This window comes from Myotis yumanensis, unplaced genomic scaffold, assembly GCF_028538775.1.
Source record: "Myotis yumanensis isolate MYYU_CA2020_CCGP unplaced genomic scaffold, mMyoYum1.0.hap1 SCAF_18, whole genome shotgun sequence".
In the NCBI taxonomy this organism is placed as follows: Eukaryota; Metazoa; Chordata; class Mammalia; order Chiroptera; family Vespertilionidae; genus Myotis; species Myotis yumanensis.
In genome coordinates, this window is record NW_027223769.1 from 36,855,492 (window position 1) to 36,874,686 (window position 19,195).

The window sequence follows — 19,195 nt, forward strand, 5'->3', positions numbered from 1 at the left end:
TATGTAAGTTCCAATTTCACCATAAATTTGCCAACATTCAGCATTAACATTAAAAATATTTTTCTAATAGGTGAAAACAAAACCATGCTGCAAACTGAATTATTAAAGGTGCATATTATTCTGAATGTTGTTTGCTAATTCAATTTCTTCTTTTGTGAATTTCAACTTATATGCTTTATCTAGTTATCAACTTAAAAGTTTGCTTATGGCCCAGCTAGTGTGGCTCAATAGCGAAGCACTGACCCATGAACCAAGAGTTTACTGGTTTGATTCCCTGTCAGGGTACATGCCTGGATTGCAGGCTCGATCCCCAGAGGAGGGTGTGCAGGAGGCAGATGATCAATGTCTCTCGCTCATTGATGTTTCTTATCTCTCTCTCTCTTCCTCTCTAAAATCAATAAAACCTATTAAAGTTTGCTTATCAATTCACATGAACTTTTTATAAGAATATTAACCCTATGTCCATTATATGCAATAAAATGTTCCCAATATATTGTTTTCCTTTTTAATGGTTATTACATTTTTACTTTTTTATAATAAATCCTTTAGTTAAAGGCAATCATAGTTGAAAGTTACAAAAGAGGCCTTAAAACGTTATACTTTTTTAAATGTAAGAATCCATTGCATTGAGTACATCAATGAAATTATTTTCAAATGTAACTGTTAAATAGAAAACTGTCAAAATCTGCATATTCATTTAATAGAACTACTGAGTTTAACAAATTTTGATTATGTCTCATATAAAATTAACGTAGTAAAAGCCCACCCTTCCCCAAATTACCAAAATAAAAGCTTCATACCTGTCGCTGTAAACATAGGCGATTTCTCTCATGTAAATGCTGATGATTAGAAATTGATGAATGCCAGCTCCGAGCCTGAGAATGAAACTGAGTTTGAGCCACATCAGAAGGCCGTGTCACAAGATGTGAAGTAAAGTGCCGATCAAGGTCATGATCTAAAACATGACTTGAATTATCTTGCCCAAACGCTGACTCATCAAACTGGGGAAGGAGACCCTCCTGAAGGAGGTCTTCTGGATCAAGTCCTGTGAATGGCTCAGTTTGAGACTCCACTTGATGAAGTAAATTCTCTTCTAAAGATGAAAAGCCATTAGTTTCTACATGATCATTGAAATGGCCCATTTGCGTTCCTGAGTCAACAGGATCCTGGAAGTTCACGTGCACAGGAGACAATTTTGAATTGCTGTAATTACCCTGAGGATGTGTTGAATGCAACATTTGGAAATTACTTGAATTCAGTGATGTATTGGGATTGAGCATATGCTGAGTAGATTCTTGCTTGATTCCCCTATGAGGTGAAAAGGAATTACTTCCAGAGAAATCAGATAAAGTCTGATTTGTATGATTGGGTGCAAGAACTGCAGAGGACTGGAGAAGACTATTTGGTGATACGTGATTACTAGAAAAGGAATAATGTGAAGAAAATTGCTGTGAGTTACTGACAGAACAAGATGTCATATTTGGAGAAGGTCCATTAAAATTTCCTTCTTGCCGGTTGCTACACTTGAGAAAGTGTACTGAAGGATTTGATGTTTGAGAAAACTGTTGCATCAAGAGAGACTGCTGTGAAGTAGATGCATTGGTAATCTGTGGTGGGTGGTTGACACTGACTCTGTGTGGACCAGAAACATTAACATCCATAAAATTTTTAGACTGGCTGACAGAATTTTGCCCTGGGTTAAGATTATTCCTGTTTTGTTGCGAGCGCAGTGAAGTGCACTGTGTGTGTTGTTCATTGGCCTGAAATAAGGCAAAGTCATGGTGTGCCACAAAGCTTTTGTTTTGATGCATAGAGTGAGAATGTCCTTGTTGGTGAAAAGGAGACCCATTTTGATTTGAAATGCTAGTAGCTGTCTGATGGCCCCACATTGGACTGCCATCTGCTACATCAGGAAATAAACCATTGGGTTGGTTTTGGGGGTGGATTGGAGAACAATTAAACTGAGAGTGTGGAGATAACACATGTTCAGCTGGGCTACCAAAAGACTGATTAACCTGATGAAACTTCACTGAATCAAACTGATTTAACTGTTCATAATCAGTCATCTTCTGATGCGTTGGAGTACCTTGAACATGGTTCAATGAGTCTATGTGCAAAGGTTCAAATTCTGCACCCAAGTTCAATTCATCAACTAGTGAAACAGGTCCTGGTTGTACAAATGCATCATCTGACAAACCTTCTAAGGTCTCACTAAAAAGATTGGCATCATCAAAGAAGTCCATCATTGGATCTGTCATCTTGAAAAATTCACTAACAATCTGGGTTATTCGTTCCAAAGGAAGTATCCACTTCTCTGTAGTAGATATTATTGGATCATTTCCAAAAGTCATCAACTAATCCGAGACAGGTCAATGTTCATTACTGCTCTAGGTAACAACATGTCATGAAATGTCAGAATCCTAGAAAAATAAGAACAAAAGTAATGAGTACTCATTAAAGTTCTATAAAATTTATATAGAACATCATTTATACACATCACCAAATAAAAACATGATTTAAAAACATATAATAAATTATCCTATATAATAAAGATGTAATATGCAAATGGTCGTTACACGGTGAAGCGTAATGACCGACCGCATAGCGACTGGATCACAGATCAGCAGGAGGGTGGGGCAGCGAGCCACAAGTGGGCAGTGGAGAGCTATAGGAGGGGGCAGGGCTGCAAGTTATGAGGGGGAAACTGGGGGGGGGGGGCGCGAGGAGGGAGCTACAGGAGGGTGGGGCAGCGGGAGGAGAGCTACAGGAGGGGGCAGGGCAGCAAGCTATGAGGGAGGGATGGGGGAAGGGCGGCGGGAGCTACAGGAGGGCGGCAGCGAGCTACTGGTGCACGGATTTGTGCGCAGGGCTACTAGTATATTATAAGAGAATGTAAACTTGAGAATGGTATGTCAGACTCTCTCCCAAACCATGAAATGGCCATCATTCCCTAAATAAATATATATGTATTATACTTCAAAGTTATGTCTTTTAAGAAAGCTGACATGAGATCCTGAAATTGATGTTTCTCTCTCAAATCAATTTTTAAAATGTTATAACGTAAAACAAAACCTCTTGATCCTTAATAGATACTACAAAAGTTAAGATTCGAAAGCAATTCTTTTAAGCAATATTTTACTTTTATTATTCTAAGAATGCCCTCACTAAACTGTATACTTTAAAATGTAAATAGTAAATTTATGTTATATATATTTCACACACGCAAGCACAAGTAACTCAGTTATACAATTTAAAGTTTAATTCCATTATCTCTCAGTCAAAGAATCCTACTTTCATTGATAATTCATTCTACAAGGGGCCTTAAAAGCATAGCAGTTAAAAGTATAGGCTCTAAAAATATTCTGGTTAGGTTGGAATCCTGGCTTTATCATTGATTCACTATGTAATCTTACACAAATCACTTAATCATTTTGAAGCTTAGTTTTTTCACCTGTGAAATGGAGATTATAATAGTACTGTACTGATCTTATAGGGCTTTTGTAAATAATCAATATCAAGCATTGTGTAAACACTGTTTTCAAATTGTGCTTCTTGGATTGCTGGGAAGGAAGAGAGGGCTTTAGGCTTTAGACCTCCCCTATCCCCATTTCCTCCCCAATAAAAAAGATTCCAAACACGAGTATTCTTATTTTACAATCTGAGCTTTCACACAGGATTTTTAAAAAGCAAAGGATTCCTTGGCTAAAAGAACTGAAAACATCTAATGCTTATACTATTAACATCCCCCTATGCAGATAACCATTTACTAAATTCAATTACTTACATATTGTTGGCATTCACACTTAATTTAGTTTTACTTTGAATCTAACAGAAAGGAAAATCTTTAAAACACAATGTCATCTCTATTCTTGGTAAAAAAATGTTTGAGGTCAATTAATTTGGGGCTGATATTGAAAACAGATTAGAAGTTTCCTAGTTGCTGAGTCAGGTCAAGTTGTTTAATTGAAATAGTCCTGAACATCATTTATACACATCACCAAATTAAGTATAAATATATATTTGAAAGCAAACTAAATTACAATTAATATGGAAAACAGGAAATTGACTTAAACGCAGAATTTTCCAAAGTTTGAAATACACGAAAAACTGAGACTCAGCTTGATCACCACCATCTAACTTGCAGGGTTTAGAAATACATTCATGGTTCCTAAACTATAGTTAGATGCTAATTAATGTAGCTTTCCCTCTCTGACTTACCTCTTTTCTGACATCCCAAGAGCCTAGTTATTCGTTCAAACCCTCCCATTACTGAGCTTCTCCAGACCTCCTCAGGTTCTTTTGCTAATAATCTCCAATGTTGTCCCCTTCATCTCCTTCAATACCCTTATGATCCTTTCACTCACTCAGCACACCATGCTGTACTATTCACATCACCAATGTCATTTTACCTCCAAGGCCTCAGTCCAATTCAATGAACATTTCCTGAATATTTGTAGTATTTATTCCATCAATGGCACCTTAATACAAGGCTAGTGTTAACCTTTAACTTCAATGTGGTCCTTGCTTTTGTTTAGAAATGGTTATATTCATTTCCCCATGTTTCTGAGCTCTCTTTGCAGTTATTTTGTTTTTTTTTCTCCCAAAGCCTTCAAGTCTGATTTCCCTATTCTCACCCAAGCACCATTTTGCCTCACTGTCTTGTTTTCCAGTTGAAATTCACCAATCACCTTTCAGAACCATGCATTTATCTTTGTTCTTTGTATCTATCCCTTTTCTTCTAGCTATTATCAGAAGATGAAGCATGACTCTCTCCAAAGACAAAGCTTTCACCACTTAATACCATTCCATCGAGACTTCGACTGGATTTATACTCACATATCCCATCTCTCTCAAGGATAATCATCTTCTTGCATTTGCCTGCTTCCCTTCTAACTTTAGGCATCAGCAGACCTCCCCTACCTTAACAAAAATGTACAAACAAAATCATTTTATTTCTAGTCTTTCAATCAATGACAAATATTGAAAATAAGTGATCCTCTGCCTCCATTTTCCAAATATCCATTTGCCTGTTTGTTAACCTCTTGCACTTTAGTTTCTGACCCCATAAAATTACTGCAACTATACTTTAGAATATGACCAAAAACCTGGACAATTCTAAATATTCTCTCAATTCCTGTCTTTGACCACTAAGAAACACTTACCATCATTAAGCAAAGCAGAAGCTAAACTCAAATGCTATCTTCTATATGAAGCTTCCAATCGTCCATGCACCCCCACCTCATATACTATTTAGGTTTTGAGAGCTTAAAAGAACAAGGCCTATGACTTAAACTCAGGCACCACCTACCTCTGTGCTTGGTCCATATTAAAGCTGTTTAAATGTTTTCTGAACTCAGTTTTATTAACCACTCTGCCTTCTGGATATTCTCTTAGCTTCTACGACACTACACTGTCTTTGACTTGCTTTCCTATGGCTTTTCCTGCTTATTTAAAACTAGAGGCCTGATGCACGAAATTCGTGCAAGGGGCTCGGCCCTCAAAGCTGCGATGGCTTGCCCCGGCTTCATCGGGAAGTTCGTCCAGCTGTCCGGTCTAATTAGCATATTATGCTTTCATTATTGTAGTTTGATAGATACCAGTTTCTATGCAGTGATTTCATTTCTATCAAATCCACTTACTTAGCACTTCAAATTCAGTCAAATGTTGACACATCTTCAACATACTACTCTCTAAAATGTGACTTAACATTCAAATCCTTGAGAAACCCAATTCCACTTTTCTATTAATTACTCCTTTATTTTTGTCTTACTATTGGTATAAAATAAAGATATAAAACCCAATTGCCCTCCTGGAAGTTTCTGATCAACAGCATCCACCTAGTTCAGGAAGATGTCTTTGATGAAGTTATTAATATGCATTTTTTCGTTCTTCCCAAACCATGCCCCTAAAATAGTGTATTATTCACTCTATTTTTAAAACCACAGCCGAAACCGGTTTGGCTCAGTGGATAGAGCGTCGGCCTGCGGACTGAAAGGTCCCGGGTTCGATTCCGGTCAAGGGCATGTACCTGGGTTGCGGGCACATCCCCAGTGGGGGGTGTGCAGGAGGCAGCTGATCGATGTTTCTCTCTCATCGATGTTTCTAACTATCTCTCTCCCTTCCTCTCTGTAAAAAATCAATAAAATATTTTTTAAAAAAACCACACATTTTTAAGGATCAAGAAAATACAGTGTCTCTTATTTGACTATAACTTTGAGAATACAAAACGTTTTATTATAACCTGCTATAATCCAACAAGCAAAAACAACATTTTTGGACTGAAAATCTTTGTATGTGCTACTGCATATTCCTTTCTATTATGTCTCATCCCTGTAGAAATATGTATCCATCATCAAATATTCTACTTTTAAAATTAAAAATAAGAGCACAAGATTTTTTAAAGATAGTGAACCTATATAATAAAGTGTAGTACGCAAATTATCCCCTCAACCGGGAGTTGTCCTGGAGTTCAACTAGGGGGCGGGGCTGGCAGGGTAAGGGAGGGAGTACCCAGCTGGCAGCCGGTAGCCACTAAGGACCCTACCAGTGCACAAATTTCATGCACTGGGCCTCTAGTATTTTAATAAAACCACATAACTGAATATGGAGGAACCAGCATTCTCAAACACTGCTAAAAGGGGTGTATATTGGAGCAAATTTGGAAATCTATTTGGCGTTATTGCTAAAGTTAAACATATGCAAACCTATGGCCAGCTTTTCCACTTGCATAAGATGTGTGCATGTGTGCACGAATTGATAAGTACAGGAAGGTTCATTTTAATATTCACAATAGCCCAAAACTGAAACCATGTCCATAATACCTTAGAGTTAACAGCAATGAGGATGAATTACTCCTGAATGGAAAAACACATATTAGTATCAGATATAATATAAAGCAAAAGAGCGTATTGTAGCTTGATCAGTGTGGCTCAGTGGCTGAGTGTTAACTCATGCACCAAGAGGTCATCAGCTCTATTCCTGGTCAGGGCCCATGTCCAGATTGTGGACTCGATCCCTGGTTAAGGTGTGCAGGAGGCAGCCACCTGATGTTTCTCGTTCATGATGTTTCTATCTCTCCCTCGCCTTTCCTCTCTCTCTGAAATCGATAAAAACTTTTTTTTTAAAGAGTATATACATGATGCCATTTATATAAAGTGCAAAAACAGGGAAACTACTCTATGGTTTTAGGAGTTAGCATAATGCTTACCTCTGGAAGGCTGAAAGGGTGTGATAACTGGAAAGGAGTCTGAGGGGGTCCTCTGGGGTGCCAATAACTACAACATTCTATTCCTTGACATGGGTGGCTGTTTCAGAGATGTGTTTACTTTGTAGTATGTCAGACAGCATATTCTTATGATTTATATATGTTTCTGAATGTCCATTATAACTTAAATTTTTAAAAAACCTAACTGGAACAAGATTAAGCATATAAATAAGTAAATATTTATAAATCACCATTTAGAGTATACCTCACTCATAAAAACATTGATAAACAAATAAAGAATGGTCTCTGAAAGCACATAAGTAAACTCTGCATACTACTGATTTCAACACACTAAAGCAAAAGTAGTAAGAGTAATCTTATATTTGGATATGCAGTGAATTCATTAAATTATGCAACCTCTGAAACAAAATATTCCCTAATACTAGAAACCTCCGGCAACTGTTTTTCTGTACATTTCTTCATCTGTAAAACAGACTACAATAAGTGCACCAAGTCCATAATCTTACATTCCTAGATTTGTTTTAGGTAAAGCTGCTCAGTTTCAGGAATAGAAGAAAAAATGTTAACGAACAGATATTTAACTGCCTTTTTAAAAACAAACACTGTAAAGATAACATAACTGAAAAATATAGGAATAGACTGAATTCTAGTCCATTAACTGCATAGTGGTGGGGGGAATTTTTAATTTTCTCTAACTGTGATAAAGCACAAAATTTTAAAATAAAACAAATTTTATGCAAGATCTGACACCTAATTATTATTCCAATCATTATTTATTTCATCTTATAAAAGAAACTAACAAGATATGTTAGCAGTTATCTTTCAGCCATTGATTTCCAATAGAAATATACTTTATACTGCTGCTGCTTAATCAGGTAAACTAAACTAAAATGACCACTGGACAAGAAAAATAATCTTTTTTTTTCTTTCAGATTTCAAACCATGTCCCTTTGTTACAATAACAATGTTTTAAACGGTTGGTCTAAAAAAAGTCTTTAAGTATAATTTTTTAAAACCCTTAATAGTCAGTTAACTTCAGCTAATAATGCCAAATTATAACAAACATCGTTAGTTGTAGCTAATTGATAAATAATAGGTACTAATGAACTGAGCTATAATTTTCACTCATAAGCATCAGAAGTCTCATTAAAAATGATAAATTTAATATCAGGCTGCCTATAAGCTGATGACTTTAAATGGTGCTACTTTCCTGAGAACATCAAGACTTTTTGTATTCTGCATTATCACCCAAATAATATGCAAATCCAAGTAATACTACTTTCAAGTTAATTTTTACTCAAACCTTCATGCCTGATAATAATCTATATTAATATTCACAAACTTTCAAAACGGAAATGCATTGTTAAAAGGTAACATCATTTCAGTTATCAATTATTCTAACATAAATAAGAAGCTTGCTTTTTCCTCTCAAAACACACACACTATGAATGTGACAGTATGGTATCATACATATAGCTAAACTTAACCTGGGGCACCTATCACTCAGATAAAGGCAGTCCCCACTTTCAGAAGAACTTGTCTGGGAATGGTGTTCAAAACTTCCTTTCTTGCCAAACCTTATTTTCCCTTTTCTTCATCTCAGTAAATCTCATCACCATCTATCTAGTTCCTCAAGCCAGGAACCTGAAGGTCATTTTTGACACCTTTCCTTTAACGTCCAATCCATCATGAAGCTGTCATTTCCCTACCATTCCTATCTCCTCTTTCTCTCTATAACAAATCAAATTACACTTATACATACTTACGCACGCAACCCTTTCCTTCATCTCTGCATATGCAACTCCTAGTTCAAGCTAGCACCATGTCTTACTTCAGTAAGTGTAGTAGTACAATGTCATTGCTTTTGCTCTTCCTTTTCCCAATCCATTCTCAAAGTGAAACCTTTAAAATTCAAATTAAAGCATATGACTCTTTCGATTGCAATGCCCTTAGTAAAACCAAAACATGTCCTGCAGTGCCCTGTATGGTCCATTCTCTGCTTATCTCATGACATCTTCCATAGTTTTCCTCTATTATTATGTTCCTCCTACCCTGAACTTTCATCATTTCTTCCAACATTAACAAGCTTTTCTTGTCTTCATACATATTTTTCTCTTCGAGAAAACTCTCTCTGTCTGGCTTCTTCTTCTTTATGTCTTGACATAAATAGCACCACCTGACAGAGGCCTTTCGTGCCCACAGAACCTAAAATCCTGCCCATTTTCTCTCATGGCACCCTGTTCTCTTCCTTTATTGAATCACGCAAGTTGTAATTTTACACTTCTTTTAAAAATCCTCACCCGAGGATATTTTTCCATTGATTTTTAGAGAGTGGAAGGGAAGGAAGAGGGAGAGAGAGAGAAACACCAATGTGGGAGAGACACATCAATTGGTTGTCTCCTGGGTGGGGAAAGATCCTGCAGCTGACCAAAATGGTACGTGCCCTTGACCGAAATGGACCCATGACCCTTCAGTGCCAGGGCCGACGACGCTCTAACCACTGAGTTAAACTGGCCAGGGCTACCTTAATTTACTTGTTCATTATATATTTCCACCATTACCCTGTAGATTCTACACAGGTAGGGTTCACTTAAAATAAATGTTACATTATATAATAGTAAATTGATTAATAAAGGGACCACTTAATAAGTCTTTTTAATGAATGGATGTGAATGACCTGGAGTTCGGAGAACAAATTATAGCTGAAAGTAGCTTCCCCTCCTCTAAGTCTCCTATTTGTCACTTGATCAGCTTTTTAAGGGAGCAAAAACTTTAAAAGCCAAAGATTGGCATCTGAAGAGATATATGGACACTGGGGAGATAAAGTGATTTTTATTATAACCTTTTACAGCAATACAATAGAGGGAATGTCAGAAAGTTATACATGTCAAATAAATGAGACAAATAATATGCTATAATCTCATGGGAAGGAGAAGTCCTATGGGTTACAATGACAAGAGATGATTTTATTTATAAAGTAGAATTTGACCTGAGTATTCCCAGCTGAGGTGAAATGTACGAGAGTGAAGTCCAAACAAGAAAGTAAACAGAAATACAAAGTGTTAGATAATAACTCTAAATCTGGAATGTGACAACTTGCATTTACAAAGTAAAAAATCTAGCAAGAAAGAAATCTGTATTGTGTTAAGACATGTTAATCATGTTAAGACCACAACAGCTACAAAACATTTGAAAGGTTGCAATACAATCATTCTATCTCCCCAGTGTTTATAAATCTCTTTGGATTTCAATCTCTGGCTTTTAAAGTTTTTCAAACATTTATGACAATATGCTCTAATAAATTAGTTTTCATAATTCATGTTCACTCTGGCCATGTCAAGTTTCCACATTCTTACCTATGTTCTTTATTCTCTTCACTGATACTTGATGAAATACTCCCAGATCTATTAATTTCAGTCATATTTTTCCTTTATAGAGTCTGACCTCTCCAGGATTTCACCTTTTCTTCTCTGTCAAAGTATTTAGTTGACTTCTTCTTCTATTACATTTACACCAGTGATTAACACATCTAACCCTTTAGAAAATCTAAAGTGTTCACATGTGCCAAAGTTTTTATTTCACAACAGATAGAAGCTTTAATAGATTCTTCTAAATCTGTAATACCATTTCAGTGTATACATTAAGTCCCTCCCTTCAGTTCTGTTTCCATAGATGAAGTGCCCAAGTCTAGTTCAAGCCTTATAGAAGGCATTCAGTTACCTTAGATAGGGGGTTTGGATTTTAAAGTTTCTAAAGATACTTAAGATTTCATTCATCTCATCTTGTCATGGGCTTTTTCCTCTGACAACACTGTTTTCTGTCTTTACTCCTACCTGCTGACTTGTGATTCTTTTTAAAATGTTCTTTTCAGGTAAAGCCAATTACATATACTATTTGTTTCAAAACCTCTGCCTTTTCTTACACTTCAATCCAAATGTAATTTTTGTATTTCACAGGGCTGATGTCATGGAATACTTAGAATCAGAGAATTGCAAAACTGGAGGAAAACTAAGGTTCACAGAGGTTAAAGAAACTTGACTACAGCTGCAGTGTGGAGGCTGAGGGTGCACCACCCTGGTATGCACATTATTTAGAGCTGAAAACAAACCCAACACATTCAGGTAAGAGTTTTTACTTCCTCCTTTCTTTCTTGTAAGAGTCAGACAGAAAAACCTCCAGGAAGGGAACCTTAAAGTAAAGCCCTTAGCATATTCACTTTAGCTCCTATGAATGAAGTATAGGTAGATAGGAAAGAGGCACACCAAAGTCTGTGCACTGGATTCCCCTCTGTCCCATTGTCTTGAGCTGCCTAGAAAGAATGTGTTTGCCACTTTCCGGGCTACCTGTGAATTGCCCATTTCCTCTTTGAAATTCCCAGCCGCTTCCCCCCTTTCTCCTTAGTCCAAAATGACTACCCATCTTACTTGCCTCACTGTCTTTGGAAACATTCATGCTTATGTGACTTTCTCAGGGGCTCTCTCACTCACACCTGATTTTCTGATGTTAACCTGCTGTCTTTGGTTTGAATTATTTGACCAGCCACAAGAACTCAAGGGGGTAAGGGGAAAGTTTCCCCAGCCCGGACAAAAGCTCATCAAGTGACAAAGTCCTGATTCTCTCCAATCAGCGCTCCTTCCAAGCCAAGAAGGCTTGACTGGTTACACCAGCAGTGTTCCTCCCTGCAATGCTATTTTTCCTCGGTCCTTAGGACATCATCTTTTCCTAGTTAATCAATCACAAGGTGTTTTTTTGTTTGTTTGTTTGTTTTACTCTACCAAACAGCCACTCCCCTAAAACTTTTCAAGAACTACAAAATTACCAGAATCAAATCTGGGAAGATACCCTTCCCCCCGGCCCCGAGAATCACTTGTCGATATCACATGATCTGTGTTTTATAGGAAACGTCCCAAAACTAAGACTCACCAATACTTTGTAGTCCACTATATAGCAATTTTATGTGAAGTGTCAAAGCCATAGAAGCAGGAAAAAAAAAAAAAGTCTTGGAAGACAGAAACACAGGCTTAACTTGCTTGGAGCAATAGGTATTTCTCATTCAACAAATATTTATCAGTGATCCATCCCATGGAAGGCGCCTCCTGCTTGCTATTAGCAAAAAGTCCCATTTAAATTCAAGTTCTGCAAATCCAACATAAGAGAAACAGTATGTTCAGCCTTCTGTGTCGCAAACACACACACACACACACACACACACACACACACACACACAGCCTTCCCTCCGCAATGTGGAATCCTCCTGAAGTTCACCTTCTACACATTCATGTGCTTGCAGCACTAGTGGTTCTTTTTGAAAAATACTCCCAACAACCACGCACAGCGTTGAGTAACATCATACAAGACAAACCCTCTTTCCTATGCAAGATCATAGCTGCTTAGGCAGAACTGGCGACCTGAAATCGGGAGAAAAGGGTGGAAAGTGGCATGCAAAACTTGGAAAAACTAAATTTGTGACCGCGATTTTTATTAAAAATAAACTTTATTCCACGGGGGGGAGTCACGTGTGTCAAATCCCAGACTTCCAAGGAAGTAACTGTGTAACACTGTTCAATAGCAACAATTTTTTTTTAAAAAAAGTTCTTGTGTACTTTGTTCTGAAAAGTTTTATTTTTCTCTAAAAGGAAAAAAAAAAAAGGCAAAACAAAACCGAAAAAAAAAAAAAAAAAAAAAGGAACAGACACCACTGAGCTGGCGACGGCGACGTGCCCGCTAGACAGACACCCGGGCGCTCCGGGTCGTGCGCGGCTCCGGGAGGGGTGTCCGCGGGGCGGGCCCGGAGCCGCCCGGCCCGACCCGAACCGGAGCCCCAGGGCGCGGCGGGGTGCGGGCCCCGCGGCGGACGTGCGGGGCCCCCGGGGCGGAGGACCTCAGGGAGCACAGGGAGGTCGTCCCCCGGGAGGCCGGGCCTGGGAGCGCGCGGGGGGCGCCCCGGGCGCGGGGACACCGGGCGCTCGCGCGGGACGCCCTGTCATGAGTCACGGAGGCGAGGAGGCCGGCGGGCGGGGGAGGGCGGAGGCTGCAGGATGGAGGGAAGCCCGGCGCGGCGCTCGGGAGGGGCGCGGGCCGCCGGGGAGGCCCCGACCGCACGCGGGGCGGGGAAGGGGAGCCCTGCCCACCCGGCCCTCGCCTCCTCCCCACGCAACAGGCGCGGCGGCGGCGGCCGGGTCCCGACCCCGGGGGCTGCGGGCGGCGGCGGGGCGGGGGCAGCAGCCCGCAGCCATGACAGGCGCGGGGCGGGCCGCGGGCGGGCTGGGCCGCACGTGCGGGCAGCGCCCCCTCCCCGGCCTCCCGGCGCGCCCGCCGGTCCCCGGGCGCGGGCCCCTCAGCGCCGGCGGCGCGGCCCCGACCCACCACCCTCCCAGCCCGGCCGAGCGGCGGCGGCACGTCCTCTCCGCCGCCCGCCGGCTCTCGGGCTTCGCCATGACGGAGGCGCCCCCGCCGCCCCCCGCCTCGACCGAGACTGACACGCGCGGCTGGCCGGGCGGGGGCGGCCTCCGGCGACCACCCGGCTGACAGAACCCGCCCCCGCCTCTCCCCACCAGTTGAGCGGCGGCCGCTGCCCCGCGGAGCCCCCCGGCTCCCTCCCCTCGCCCGGGGCGGCGGGTGGCAGCGACGGGCGGCGGCGGCACTTACCGGCGGCGCGGCCAGGCCCCCCTGTCAGCGCGGGGCCGGGAGGGAGCGGAGGGAGGAGTGAGGGCGCCGCCTCCCCCGCGCCGCCACGCGCCCTCCTGATTGGCCCGGTGCACTCCCCCAGCGCGACCCCACCAGCCCCTGCGAGCGGCGCTCCGGCAGCACCCGGCCTCATTTGCATATTTGTGCCCGCGCCGCTGATTGGCCGGCGCTCCGAGGGGCGGCCGTGACCGCTGCGGCGGCCGCCGGCGCTCCAGTCGCGTCGGGCGCCCGGGCGGGGAGGGTCCCCTGCGCTGCTCCCCTCCTGCCCCGGCGCGGCCGGACCTGGGGCGGAGGGCGGCGGGAGGCGGGGTCGCCGCCCCGCTCCAACATGGCCCCGCTGCGCCGCCGACCCAATCGCCGGAGCGGTTACTCCCGGAGCCCCGGCGGCCTCGGGGCGGGGAAGCGTGGGGGCCGGGCGCCCTCTGGCCGGAGCGCGGGGCAGTGCAGCGGCCCGGGCTCCCCTCGCCGCCCCGCCGTGGCCGCCACGTCAGGCCGCGCCCTCGCGGCGGCCTCTCCCCTTGCCCGCGGCCCCGCCGCCACGTCAGGCCCGGCGGGCACGCCCCGGCCCGAGCCGGCCAGTGGCGGGGTCGGCGCCGAGGTCACTCACACGCTGCGCATCTCCGCCGGCCCGTGCCCGCCGGGGAGCCACGAGGGAGGGAGCCCAGAGCCTCTCTTGATCCCGCGGCCGTGGATCCGGCCCCACGTTGTCCTTTCGCCCCGGGATCCCCAGCGACACGCCTGGGCCGTGCAACTGGGAGTGAGAACGGTGCCGGCGCGACCGTGCCGCGTTCAGCCCACGTGCCCAGCACCTGCCGTGCACGGGCTGCAGGCGCCAGGCTGCGGGGAGCGCAGCCCCCAGTCCCGACCTGGAGACGGCGTGCAGCTCCAGTGCTGCAGAGGCGGCGCCCACAACTCGTCTTCCCGACCTTCCGGGAATTAAATTAAATTGCACTGCTCCGAAGGCAGAGAAAGAACGAACGAAAAAGGGGAAAGAAAAGAAAAGAAAAAAAAAAAAGGAAAGGGCGACACTGGTCTAGGAGTAGGGGGCGCCCTGGAAAGTCACTTTCCTATCTAGGCGTGGGGACACCTGAGCTCCTTCTCCTTCTGTCCCTCATCAGCTGAGTGACCCACATCCAATCACAACGTGTCCCAGGGCCTCGGGCTTTCCCTTCTGTGAAAGGAAGAGGCAGGACAATTTTTCTAAAAGCCTTCCAGCCCTGAAATGCTCAGGCCCCGGACGGAGCAGGCTTTCACACCCAATTAAAACTTGAAAGTCCATATTAGCATGCGAAAGAGAGACACACACACAACAATAACGGAAGGTTGAGGACTGCCATCAGCCCACCTGAAGATTGTCTGCAGCTGTTGACCAGTTGGATATTGAACATGCGCCCTGCAGGGGACCGAAATCTCTTGAATTTTCAGTCTCCACCGAGAGCCCACAGCAGGTTCACTGCCGGTTTATGCCGGACCCGCATGGGATGGATGGCTGCCTTCTACAGTGTGAGTTGCCAAGTCCCTTCATTCTTCTTATTCCCCAGGAAGGCCCTCGAGGAGATGACACAAAACTCTCAGTCCCGGAGACAAGAGAAAGGGCTGGGAGAGAAGTCACAATGACAGCTCTGATCTCCCCTCGAGCGTACTTAATGACAACCACAGTCCAGGGTAAGAATGCACAGAAACACAGCTCCCTGCACCACTGATTTAAATACCGCTTCCCTTTGCAGATGGAACCTGTTGGGTCAAATGGAAGACCAGCCACATCTCATTTGCCTTACCCCCGAAGAGCAGAAGCTGTCCTGTAGAAATGCAATCTTTTAGCTACTCTACAGTATGTAGGTCTATTTGTCCCCCGTAATAAGTGGCCTCTAGAATGCTGTAGCTTCATCATTTTAAACTTATGTCTGGTGTTTTGTTTTGTTTTGTTTGCATACTGGGCTGACACTTCTCCATTTTTCTACTAACAATCATATATATATATATATATATATATATATATATATATATATATATAATGAACTTAGATAAACTTTTATTAGATTAGACTCTCAGGTTTTAAGTAAAGGTTTTCTGTAGGGTGTTCCTGTGGGTTAAGTACTAGAGTTTTTGTGATACCTATTTTGACTGCTCAGTGACTGGTTTTCACTTATTTCTTAAATCTTCATGGTACTGAAGCGTCTGGATATGCACTCTCTTGAGAAGCTATTGCAAGGGATGGCTCTAAATCCCAGAATTTACAGGGATTTGTCATATAAACTGATAAGAATCAACACCATCAACATAAAAATCTAGCACCACTGACCTAATTTCCCATCAGGCAATGGAATGTCCACAGCCAGGCGGTGGCAATGCTCTCCAGGTCCCTAGGAAGCCCGAGAAAGGGATATATTTTTTTCCCATTTTATAGATGAAGAGTTGTCCCACATTGTGCCCTGGTTACACAACCATTCAGTGGCAGAGATGGGGATTCAAACTTGGAACTGCTGGGACCTAAAGCCTGTAATTCTTAAACGTTATACCAAAATCCTCCCTTCTGCCGAAACCAGTTTGGCTCTGGATAGAGCGTCGGCCTACGGACTGAAGGGTCCCAGGTTTGATTCCGGTCAAGGGCATGTACCTGGGTTGTGGGCACATCCCCAGTGGGAGATGTGCAGGAGGCAGCTGATCGATGTTTCTCTCGCATCGATGTTTCTAGCTCTCTATCTCTCTCCCTTCCTCTCTGTTAAAAATCAATAAAATATATTTTAAAAAAAAATCTTCCCTTCAACCTTAGCTTCCAATTCCAAGTTTATCAAGGAACCTGTTAGTAATTGATTTGGCACCTTGTAAAGGAAACTCCCTGTATAGGCATTTTGATTGAGGTCACCAAAAAAAAGGAATAGCATTTTGCCAGTTTGAGGAATATTGTTACTTGTTTACTTTGGGGGGAACACTGGTATCATCAAGATCCTAAAACTATAAAACAAAGGATTAGACCCTCGGTGAGACCTGCAGAAGTGATGCCCACATAATGGTCAAAATAACCTTAAAGAAGGAGAATGCTGGAGGACTCACATTTCTTGACTTCAAAACTTACAACAACAGTACAGTAACCAAGAGAGTGTGGTACTGGCATAAGGTTAGACATACAGAGCACTTGAATAGAATTGAGAGTCCAGAAATAAACCTTTAATTTATGGTCAACTGACTTTCAACAAGTGTGCCAAGACATTTGAATCGAGAAAGACAACTGGATATACAAATGCTAGAGAATGAAGTTGGATTTCTACCACACAACATACACCATAAATCAAAAGGGATCATACACTTAAGCATAAGAGGTAAAAGTACAACAAAACTCTAAGGAAAATAAAATAGGAGTAAATCTTCAGGATCTTGGAGTAGGCAACAGTTTTTATTTATTTATTTATTTATATCTTTATTGATTTCAGAGAGGAAGGGGAGAGGGAGAGATAGAAACATCAATGATGAGAGAGAATCATTGATTGGCTGCCTTGCTGAGGATTGAACCCGTAACCTGGGCATGTGCCCTTGACCAGAATCAAACCTGGGACCCTTCAGTCCGAAGGCTGATGCTCTATCCACTGAGCCAAACCAGCCAGGACGGCAAGGGTTTCTTATGTGTGACACCCTATAAAGAAAATGTGAATAAAGTGGACTTTGTTAAAATTAAAAACTTTTACTCAAGCAACCAAAGGAAAAAAAACAACCAGATACATTGAACATCAAAACAGGAAACCCTTTGTGCTTTGAAAGACACCATTAAAAAAGTGCAAAGGCCCTGGCTGGTTTGGCTCAGTGGATAGAGTGTTGACCCATGGACTGAAGGGCCCCAGATTCTGCCAAGTAGGTTGCAGGCTCGATCCCTGGCCCTGGTCAGGGCACATGCAGGAGACAACCAATCGATGCACCTCTCTCACCTCGATGTTCCTCTCTGTCTCTCCCCCTCTCTTCCATTCTCTCCAAAAATCAATGGGAAAATATCCTTGGGTGAAGATTAACAAACAAACAAAAAAAAGTGCAAAGAAGGACACCCACAGAATGACAGGCGATATTGGCCAATCCTATATTTGCTAAGGGCCTGGGAATTCAGTGGAGCACAGGGGTCCTTTTTAGAACAGGAGCGAAGAGTATTACTAGAAAGCTCTTTAGCCTTTCTTTTCAGGCTCTTGTTCAAGCAAATAGTAAAGAGAGCTGGGGACGCCTTCATCTTAAAGCACCTCCAAGATCATTCAAAAGCACGTTCAAGCACCGTTTCAAACCTAGAGGCTTGTGCTCAGCCAAGCGGCCCTTGCTCAGATGCTTCCTCTTAGGCCTGTGTCATCAGGGACCGGACTTCGAGCCTGGAAGTTTTATCTAGTTGTATCCCCTGCTTTTAGTCAGGAATGTACTTCAAAGCACCATCCCCCTTGACAGTTCAAATCTCCCACGGGTCTGCTTTTGTAAACAGTGGCGAGTCCTAATCTTAAAAGGTCTTGGGGAGAAAAAAGAGGTGGTTTTGCTGTTCACCGTGATAAGACAGATATCCTTGAGCATCTCGTTCCCTCTCTGTGTGCCTCTCTGCTTCTCTTTGCATCCCGCAAGCCCTCCTGGGGTAGTCCCATCTCAATCCAGTCTGGAGGGATCAAATGTATGAAAGGCAGCTGGTATTTAAAGAATACGTTCATTCACAAATATTTAAAGGGTGTCTGTGATGCATCAGGTAAAGTGCGAGGTTCTGGGAATACAACAATGAACAAGATAGACAGGGTCCTTTGGCCTCATGGCAAATTATTTTGTGAAATAAATACCCACTAATTAATTACTCTTTTTATTGCTTAAATAATTACTTTTATTAACTTTGATTAATAACCTTAATTTGGCCCTGACTGGTTTGGCTCAGTGGATAGAGTGTCGGCCTGTGGACTGAAGGGTCCCAGGTTCTATTCTGGTCAAGGGCACATGCCCGAGTTATGGGCTGGATCCCCAGTGCGGGGCGTGCAGGAGACAGCCGATCCATGATTCTATCTCATCATTGATGTTTCTATCTCTCTCTCCCTTCCTTTCCCTTCTTCTCTGAAATCAATTTTTTTAAAAAGCTTTAAAAAATAACCTTAATTTGCAGATATTGTAATTGTGCTTTTAAAAAACCATCTCTACTGCACTGGCCGGCTGGCTCAGTTGGTTGGCGTGTCATCCTGTACAGCAAAAGGTTTCAGGTTCAATTCCCAGTCAGGGCACATACCTAGGTTACAGATTTGATCCCTGGTCTGGGCAAGTACTAGAGGCAAGCGATTGATGTTT

General features: G+C 42.9%; 1 protein-coding gene across 8 annotated transcripts in view; it reads right to left on the minus strand.

The window, feature by feature from the left end:
- CHD9 (chromodomain helicase DNA binding protein 9) overlaps window positions 1–19,195 on the minus strand; it is a 156,470-nt gene that overhangs the window by 95,716 nt on the left and 41,559 nt on the right. For 5 of the 8 annotated variants that reach the window (XR_011468871.1, XM_070398146.1, XM_070398144.1 and 2 more), the window contains exon 2: window positions 801–2,420. Coding sequence is in view for 7 of the 8 variants with exons in the window: in XM_070398146.1 (XP_070254247.1) it covers window positions 801–2,351 (1,551 nt within the window). In the remaining variant the exon portion in view is untranslated. Of the gene's footprint in view, window positions 1–800; window positions 2,421–12,148; window positions 12,839–13,569; window positions 13,583–13,873; window positions 13,898–19,195 lie in introns of those variants that run through there. The other 3 variants (XM_070398143.1, XM_070398142.1, XM_070398141.1) reach the window with 3 other exon arrangements.